The sequence below is a fragment of the Lepidothrix coronata genome, unplaced genomic scaffold (assembly GCF_001604755.1).
Source record: "Lepidothrix coronata isolate B3197 unplaced genomic scaffold, Lepidothrix_coronata-1.0 Scaffold183, whole genome shotgun sequence".
Classification (NCBI taxonomy): Eukaryota; Metazoa; Chordata; class Aves; order Passeriformes; family Pipridae; genus Lepidothrix; species Lepidothrix coronata.
In genome coordinates, this window is record NW_016690363.1 from 1,456,165 (window position 1) to 1,465,591 (window position 9,427).

The 9,427-nt window shown below is 40.5% G+C and overlaps 1 protein-coding gene across 3 annotated transcripts in view; it reads left to right on the plus strand.

The window, feature by feature from the left end:
* The window catches only part of MAEL (maelstrom spermatogenic transposon silencer), a 12,141-nt gene extending 5,030 nt beyond the window's left edge, over nt 1-7,111 (plus strand). For 2 of the 3 annotated variants that reach the window (XM_017830809.1, XM_017830811.1), the window contains exons 4-12: nt 208-363; nt 703-744; nt 1,655-1,782; nt 2,509-2,563; nt 2,908-3,049; nt 4,255-4,317; nt 4,939-5,068; nt 5,278-5,356; nt 6,159-7,111. In XM_017830809.1, coding sequence (XP_017686298.1) covers nt 208-363; nt 703-744; nt 1,655-1,782; nt 2,509-2,563; nt 2,908-3,049; nt 4,255-4,317; nt 4,939-5,068; nt 5,278-5,356; nt 6,159-6,238 — 875 coding nt within the window. In that variant the 3' untranslated portion in view covers nt 6,239-7,111. The remainder of the gene's footprint in view (nt 1-207; nt 364-702; nt 745-1,654; nt 1,783-2,508; nt 2,564-2,907; nt 3,050-4,254; nt 4,318-4,938; nt 5,069-5,277; nt 5,357-6,158) is intronic. The other variant, XM_017830810.1, reaches the window with a different exon arrangement.
* Nucleotides 7,112-9,427: the final 2,316 nt, after the last annotated feature.

Sequence of the window (9,427 nt, forward strand, 5' to 3'; positions counted from 1 at the left end):
TTTTTTTTTGCCTGATCTCTACACACAGTAGCATCTGTGGAAGGTGTGCTAGGACTGCTGATACACCTGACTCTTGCATAAAGATTAGTTACCTTGTCATCTTGGAAAGATCTGCATGTTTTGTTTGGTTGTTACCCTACTTCACTCAGTCATGTGCTGTAACCTCTGGAGGCTTGTGTGAAAATGGTTTTGTTCTTTTCCTTGCAGCTGTGGTTACAGACATCTTCTACTTCCTGGACATTTACAGCCACGGCAAGCTGCCATCCCAGTGTGAGCTGCGCTTCCTTCCTTGTGAGATTGGGTGTGTCAGGTACTCCCTGCAGGATGGCATCACGGCTGATTTCCATCACTTCATAGAGCCAGGTGAGTTCCAAGAAAGCAGGGATGGCTTCAGTTGTCAGAACTGCAGGAAACTTCAGAGAGGGTGGAATAAATCCAGGAGGACCTTCAGATGTTTGTGCTCTACATTTCGTGTGGAGGAATGTTTCTCTTGATTGGACCTAAACACGCTGTGCAATGTACTTTGTTTTTTGATATGCGTAGAGCTGAAAATAGCTCTTCCAAAAACAGTTGTGGCACTTGTACAAGGCCACAAGGGAAGATGAAGCTGTTTCCTTCTGTGTATGAGAATTGGTGTGTAGCTGAGAGTTAAGGACCTGTCACTGTGGATGTTGGATGATGACTGTTCTTTTTCTCCTGCAGAAGCACCACCACGTGGTTTTCGGTACCACTGCCAGGCTGCTGGTGAGTGTCAGTGGAGAAAAAGAATGATATGCAAAGGTGTACAGTTATAGATTCAGCTTATCTGACCTGTAGCCAAGTGTTTTGTAAGTCTGCAGTTTCTCCTTCTGGGAACTTGTCAAATTTCAAAGAGAAGAGATGTCAGAGTGGCTTGTCACAGTCACCTTTCATATATTTCTTGTACCTACGAGTGGCAGAGCACTTCACTCAAAATGGTTTTGTCAATGGCAGAATTATTTGTACCCTGTTTTCCTATTTTAATGCAATAGTAACTGCAATATGTTGTTCTTAAATGGGACAACTTTTTCTGGCCTACCAAGCCCATCTGAGCAGAGTCTCCTTCTTTTGATAGTCCTTGTGTGTATCTTCAGCGTGAAGTGCTAATTAACGGCAGGGTATCTCAAAGATGCTGGTTTATATTTAAGTTATGTTTTGCAACTTTATCTATATCAACAAAGTTAAAATGTTTGTGCCATTGTTGTGTCTGCCTTGGCCTGCTGTGTCTGGCTTGGCCTGCTGTGTTTCCCTTACGACTTTTAGTGATGTTTATAGATTCCTAATTGTTTCTGTTAGGGCACTTCCTCCCCTTGTGTACAGAGGGAATGAGCTTGGCCTATGTTTTCCTATGTCAAATACTTGGATAATGGCCTTTTAAAAGGGGCAGGAGTGTGTGTGTGTGTTTGCTCACAGCCCAGACCTGCCAGGCTTCTGCTGACAGAAGCAAGGTTTTGGTAGCTCTGATCACAGACACTGCCAGTGGAGAAGAGGAGGAGTGTGTGCTTGTGGGTATACATATATGTATAGGAAAAGATAGAAAGGAGGAGGGAGCTGTATCATTTAAGGAAACAGGACTTTGACAACTTTTTGTGTTTGTTTTTTTTTTTTCCTGCCCCCCTTCCCTCTCCTCCATTAGGTGCTGAAACTCATAAGATCCCTATATCTGGATTTCATCTTCCACGTACTTGTTACGCAGTTGTCTTGCAGGAACTCCTTGAGTTTGCCCAGCCAGCCAGAGGGGTCCAGCCTCGCTTTTTCTGCAGGGTAAGATGCTCTAAATCTAAACTTCTGCTTTCACTTCTGTTGGATGACTAAGAAGATACTTTGCTCTAAAACCTGACCAGTGTGCAAACGAGTGGGAAAAGACACTCATGTCCAAAGTGTCCCAGTTCCACGCAGGAAGAAATGGCCTCTAGAAGCTCATCTTTTTATAAAGCAGAGACCTAATTTTCTATCTTCTTATTTTCAACCTGTGCTTCTGGCTCTAGCCTACTGATGAACAGGATTTGTTGGTCTCTGATATTGTTTTGACTTAGGTTAAGGGCTTTCTAAGATTGGCTTAAATCAAATGTGCTCAGTAATAGCCATACAACCCTGCTTTTTTCAAGGGATGTTTTTCTGGTTTTGTGACTCCTTGCCCATGAGAATACAATGTCTCTTAATTTTTGCTCAAACTTCATTTGCCAAGGAGCAAAATAAAATGTTAGGATTCAGAGGTGTTTAAGCTTTGTGTATTACATTTCAATTCCATTCAAGGCTTATCTTAGTCCTGAGGAAAGTTGGGAGGGTCAAGATTTTGGGCTCTGTCAATAAATAGATGGCTCTAAAGAGGTGCATGAAACTTGGCTCCTCTTCAAGATAGAGTGCACATTCAGTCACACAAACAATTTTGGTTTGGAGGTGACTTTTTCAGGCGTAGTCAGAAGTTCTGCAAATAGTCAGAATTCATACTGTGCTCCTTAGAGGTGACAGAAATTTCCTTCCCTCTAGTCTAACGACAGATTCCGAATTAGCTGGTGCCTGGGTCGAATGGCTACCGTAGCAGGTAGGAAATGCATCATTTTTGCCCTTCCTTTTCTCCCCCCCTGCCCCCAGAAATAAGGGTTATGTAGTCATGGACGGCTGTATTGGCCTGAAAATCGTGCCTCAGAGTTTTCATAGAAGGTGGTCACCTACTTTGAGTGCTTCTTCCTCTTCTTTTCTCCCTGTCAGTGGAGAAAGCCCACGTTGCTGGGAAGCCAGGTTTTATGAAAAGTACTAATGGAATAACTTTGAGCTTTGATGCTACAGTAACAGGCTGGGCAATAAACAGGGACTGACTGAGAAGTGAGCTCAGCAGAATGTTCACTGACTCTTGTTCTTCTGGCCTGGATTTTCACTGCACTGTAGGCATTGAGAGCCCTGTGGAGCTTTTTGCTGTAGAAGACCTGATAGTAGAACTGTACCTGAAGAAATACCTAAAGGAGCCATCCAAGACATGGGTGTCTAGAAAACTAGATGTCTGCCTGTGGGATTTCTCCAGTAACACCAGGTAAGTTGGGTGGTTCTTTGTGTAAATGTGTGTTAGCATGTCCTGGTGCTCTGCAAACAGCTTGTGTGCTGCTAGGCCTTCCAATCAGAAATGCTTCTTGTCACATCATGAGTACAACTGGAAACAAAAATTACTTTCCCAGAAGAAGTGTAAAGACAGGTGGCGTTTTAATGCTGAGTCTGAGGCCTAATTTAAAGGAGGGGGGTGAAAATGGGAATAAAATACATTGTGGCATTTAACTGGAAATCACAGAAGTGAGAAGATTCAGACTCTTAGAAGTGTGATTTGATGGGACCTGGCTGTGGCTGTACATCAAATGCTTCATGCTGCTGCTGTGATGAGGGACAAAGTATGTTTGCCACTGATATAAATCAAGTTCTCAAGCATAGGATTAAGCTAGATCCTATTTTTTTTTCTTCCAGAAGAAATGTGTTTTATTACACAGCTGGAATCCTATTTACTCCATAGGATCTTTACTTTTTTTCTTCCCCCCCTATGTCTTCAACAGTAAAGCTTTTCCTGCTTTCACATTCTTCTGTGTTGGTGCCAAAAGTGGTGTGTAGCTTGCAACATTGCAGGAGCCTGTTGGGTGATGATGCAGTTAATTTAGAAATAGACTTTAACTGTTCCTCTGCTACTGTTTTAAGAAAGAACCAGTAATTTGACCTTAAATTTTAGTGAATTTAAAAAACACATAAATCATTCTCGGAAGTCTGCTTGGAATATGGATTTCAAGACCCACTGGGTTCATGGGTGTCACTTTGTCTTTTTGTAGTCAGGTGGTTTTGCATTTCCACGGGTATCTTCACACTAGAAGAAGAGTTTAAGGAGAAAATTGTACTCTAAACCACACATTTGGAGAGGACAGTGACAATGCTTATGCTATGAGAAACTGTTTCACATTAATGGGAAACTTCAAATGGTTACCTTTAAATTCTGTTTGTCTCTCAAGGTTGTCTTTTCTCCCTGCACCCCACCTCAGCACAGAGCAGGTTGCCTGATAACCAGGCTTTTAACTCTGCATAAAATACTTAGGGCACAGCTATTGAACTCTACTCCTCTGTGAAATTTTCAAGGTACTACATGGTCTCTGTGACAAGAAGATAATATTTTTCATATTTCCTCCTGTTCCATCTGGCCAGCTGTTCATGTTGGTTCACAACGTAAATGCTTCTGAAATGAGCCTGAACTTTTGTTTCCTGTAGGTGCAAGTGGCACGAGGAGAACGATATAATCTGCTGTGCTTTGGCATCCTGTAAGAAAATTGCGTGAGTATTGCTATGGAGTCGTCTCCAGGATGATGACTTTTTATTCTGTCACTATTACAGAGTAGAGAGAAGTGTCAGTTGCATTAGAGTTCACTGTTTTTCTTCAGAGGTTTACTGTATGTGGTGAGAAATTCTCAGCATATTCTAGTGTCTCTCTACTTTGCAAACTTTTGTACTGCCTTATGTATAATGTAGAGTCGTAAGGTCCTGTTACCTTTTTGGTGTGGAGAAGGGAGAAGTAAATAGGTGGGAAACGAGGAAATGCCATTTGTGATCTCAGTCAGCAGTAGCAGCAGCACTTAGAGAGGCAATAGTGAATAGTCTTTCATTCAGAAAACTCTTCAGGTGCTGCTGTGTGTTGCCTTTCACAGTTCTAAGTGCTGCATGTGGTAGTGTGGGGAAGCAGTTGTTTTCATTGTGTGTGTAGTTGTAGAATAGGCTGGTGGTCTTGGAAGGGTGCAGAGTAACTATTTAGCTGCTGCCATAAAGTCTTCTGCCCTCTGGCATCTGCTCTGTGCATCTCAGGTTGCTTTTGTTTGCCAGTTGAAGAATTCGAAATGCTGTCCTTCCACACAGCCCTCTTAGCCAAACTTTCCTTGTTTTCTTTTTTTCTGGATCAAGTTACTGCATCAGTAGATCTTTAGCCAATGTGTATGGAGTCCCACTAACAGCAGCTCACCTACCTCTGGGAGTCTCTCATTGTGATCAAAGCACAAGTACCGGGATTGTGAAACTGGATGCTGGTTGTCAGGTCAGATTCTTTCAGCTGATACCCTGATTTATTTCTAGTTCATTTGAGTGAGCTGTTTTCTCTCTGGGTGCTGTCCTTTGTGACATATATATTGGGCAGACTGATAAACTGGTGGGTTTTTTGACCATAATTCATGGATTTTGTGGGTAGTGGTGTATACTGCATTTTAGAACACACATTTCATTTTGAATGTTTATTTCTTCATACAGAAAATGAAAGCTGAGAGTTCTGGATATGACAGACCTTTTGGTGCTCCAGGTCAGGATCATGAGTTTGTCCCTTCTAATCGTGAGTTTGAAACTTTCACATTTTTAAGGGAAAAGAGATATTTAAACTTAATCCACTTATTGCTTTTTCAGATTTCTGGGTTTAAATGTTGCTTGTCAGTGGCATAAAGCTTGCCCAGCTCTGCATGGGCTGTACTTATTCCTTCATATGGATTTCACTGAATTTTGGAAGAAGCAAACATGACGAGCTGCCCTTTTCTTACTGGACACAATCTTAGAGTCCAAGAAGTCTCTCAAAATTTAGCTTTTCTTACAAATGTTGCTCTCTGATGTATACCCCCTTACTTTTCTGCTACATGAAGTCTGTTCTCATATGCCTAGGTGCTTTGAGGCCAGGGCCATCTTGGAAATACTCTCCTTGCTCTTAAATCAGTACATGTGCAAACTCAGCCGGTCTTTGTTGCAAGTGTTCTGTCACAACTCAGTTTATAAAACTGCTCGTTTAAAGATGTCTTTCTGAAGTCAGGAGTTCTTTACTGGAAGGCACTTGAGCTCAGTTCCTCTGGGCAGTTCATGGCTCACCTTCAGAGGAACAGGATCAGGTTTGCAAGATAAATAACTGTGAGAATTCTGGGTTTGCAGCTCTTGCTCATAAAGATCTGCTGAATTAAACTCTGAAATTGTTCCGCTTACAAATCAGGAGATCTTACAGTCTTGGTGTTTGTAGAGGGCACAACCTCTCTTAACTGTTTGTATTAGAGCTATGGAATAGCTTCAACTCCACAGCATATGAAGAATAATTCCATTAGTTTATGCAAGCTGTAAAGGCTGATTTGATTTGCAAACTGTATTTAATTTAATAGGTGATTCTCCATGTGGTGTGAAGACTTCCCTTGGTGTGAAAGAAGTGTCGTACAGGGAAGAGGAGTTGCTCCATTTCTGAAAAGTTCATCTGATCTATTCAAATCTTCCAGTATTTGAAAATCTTTTTTACATTCAGGACTGATTTTCTTTGTTTCCCTGAGAAAACCAGTAGTAGAGACTGCAGTTTTTCACCTTCTGTGCAACCCTTGACAGTCCAAGTTCTTGTTAGAATGATAAAACTGTTGAGTGGATTTAAAGAAGATAAAAATCTTGTTTGTTATCTGCAGAAAGACTTGTTTTGGAGGGACCTGGCAGTTGCATCTTAAAAAATACATGCCCTGCTATTTCTGTTTCTTAATGAGTGAAGAGCAAATTCAAGATTGATTAATCAATATAATTGGGTTGGAAGAATTCTTTGGTGGCAATATGACTGTAAACAAGTGCTTTATTTCTTCTGTAATAACCTTGTCCTCTTCTGCATGTGGAAGACAAAATTTCAGTGTATAATAGTCTCTCTCCAAAAAATGATGCAGGGGGAAGCATTGAAGGTATGAAGGGGAATTTAAAGGTACAATAGTCCTGAAGGTTTCTATAATTGATCAGTTCTAGCCATGAAGAATTTGAGTGGTCTTTTCAAGGCAAGAAAGTAGACTTGATATGAAGTGTCTTGAAAGAAATACTTTGGCAAATTTATTTTATCTATTAATGTTCTTAGAGGCACAGACTATATTGTGTACATCACAAACAAGGACAAATTTAATTTTTTTTTTTAAATTTGCATCAGTTTTCATTTTAAGAAATGCGTGTCCCTCAAAGTTACAGACTGGAGAGAAGTCTAAGTGTTTTGGGTTTTTTTCAATTTTTTTTTGAAAAGAGTATCAAATTCAAACTGATACATTTGGCAAGTTTAGCCTGGCTGGGTGTATACTAATCATAATTATTTGAGGGCACATAACAAAAGTGGGAGACTGATTAACATTCTTCAGGGAAGTTAGTTGTTCCATTTTATGGAGGTACACTTCTGGGACCAGTTCCCAGAAAGTTGTCTGAGCCTTGTCCACGTGTCTTTAAGCAACGGATTCTCAGAAATATGATCTTATTTTTTTTTTTTTAGTTGTTTCTACGTTTTGTTCCAACAGAGGTCCAGCTTTGAAACACTATTTCCATGGCAACTAACTGTGTGAAGGTACTTATTTCATTCCTCTGCGAAGGTACTTATTTCATTCCTTCTAGGTACTGAAACTCAAGATTAGGTGGTTCATTCTGTTGAAAAGGAAAAAACCTCAACAAAACCAATGCAAACAAAACACAAAACCCAACTAAAATGAGAGGTTTATTTGTGGATAAACTCAGCCATGCTGATCAGTGTGTCAAAAAAGGCCAGTTGCTGTTTAAGTTGGAAACCTGTTACAACTGCTGGAAGGCCAGTTGAGGCATTTCTTCCAGTATTGTAGGATCACTGAGGCATTTCCATTCTTCTTACGTAACTGTTTGCCCCATCACTGAATTTCCATGTATTATTCTGTATTTGCTTCCTTTGAGGCTGCTGTCCTACCTGCTAATTGTCACCAAATGAGAGACAATAAACCTCTAAGACTGAAATCCACCCCTGGAGCACCTGGGAATGTTGTACCAGGATGAGTGTGTCTATCCAGTAGTGCTGAAGGCTTCCCTGTGTTTGTATAGAGTTGTTGAAGTTCTGAGTTTCGTAGTTGACAGTTCAAAACATACAGAACTGTAATCTTTGAATTATTTTCGGAGTTCAACCTTGCAATGAAAGCTTCCTGTTTCAATTCTTACATAGAAGAGAAGCCTTCAAAAAGTATTGTTGAAATACTCATTCAGAGTTAGGTGCACAAACCTGGGAACATTTGTTGTTATACTTGATGTGTTCTGTGTCAAGACTGAGATAAAGAATCTGAGCAGGAGTGGAGAAATACTGTTAGGATTCCATGTCATATATCTGTACCTTATCACCTGTAACTTAAAATAGCACATAAGCTGTAGAAGATCTAATTATATGCAGCAGCAGTGGGCTGTTAACTGGAGCAGTAACTCTTACTGTAATAACCAACAACCTACAGTGGGTTTTTTTGTAGTGAAAACCACAAGATCTGTATAATTAGAGTAAGTAAATTCACTTGATGTAACCCATTTAATACTATTATTCTGCATATATTGAGGGAGATCCCTAACAGCCACTGAAGGATGATAGAAAATTCTTTCATTTTGGAGCTCTGCTTCCCTGGCTGCTTTGCAATTTGAAACTCTATTTGGTTTCTCAAAAAAAATAGATTCCGAAAAATAATTTCTGAAAATAAATTCTTGAAAAATAAACACAGTCAGCTAATGCTTCTCTCCATAAATAAAGGAAAGTAAAGATGAGGGAAAGATGGTGACTTACAACTTTAGCACACCTCTTAAGTGCAAGGAATAGGACTGGTAAGGCACGAACTGTGGGTCACAACCAGGACAAAATTCTCCCCACTTGTATGACAGGATTCTCAAGGGGAAATAAAACCAAGTAAAGGCAGAATGGCCCTTGAGCAGAGTTCGAGTGATGCAGCCTGGGAGCTTTAAACATGTACTTTCAAGGTGGTAAAAAGTAACAGTGATGGCACTCTCCATGTGGGGGGTGTAGGTACAACATGTCTTGAACTGGCTGAAGAGCTGGTTTTGTAAACAAGGCACCTGATAAGTTCTATCAGACCTGACTTTCTGTCCTGTTAGTGTAGGTGCTCGTTCCCGTGACAGGAATGGGTAAAAACCATCCTGGTTTTACGTACACGTTGGAAAGTTACTCGGTATTTGTGTTCTTATAATAATAGTAGACAAATGGTTGAACTGTGCATTGCTGCTCTTTAAAGGCTTTGGCTGAAACAGTTGTTTGAGGGTTGTGAAAGCAATGGGCTGTGATGCCAACTTTGCTGATCTAGTGTGTGGCATCAGTGTATTGACCTGTTAATCACATTCTTTTACATTCTCTTCAGAGTAAGTAACTGATACTGAAAAATAAAGCGTGTTAATACAGAGTAAGCAGCAGTTACTGGTTCTGTGTGTATAAGCTGTGAATTAACTGTCACTTGTGCATTGCTGGCTTGTCCACCCTTTCCTTTCAATAAACTGCAGAAACTAGATCTGTGGAAGAAGTTTCTGTTGACCACTGTCTCTGCTCCAGCATTCTCTTACATACATATATTCTGTGGGTACAGAAATACCTGGGTTTGACATCTTTAATTTGAATTTTGTTGTGGAAAGCTGATCTTCC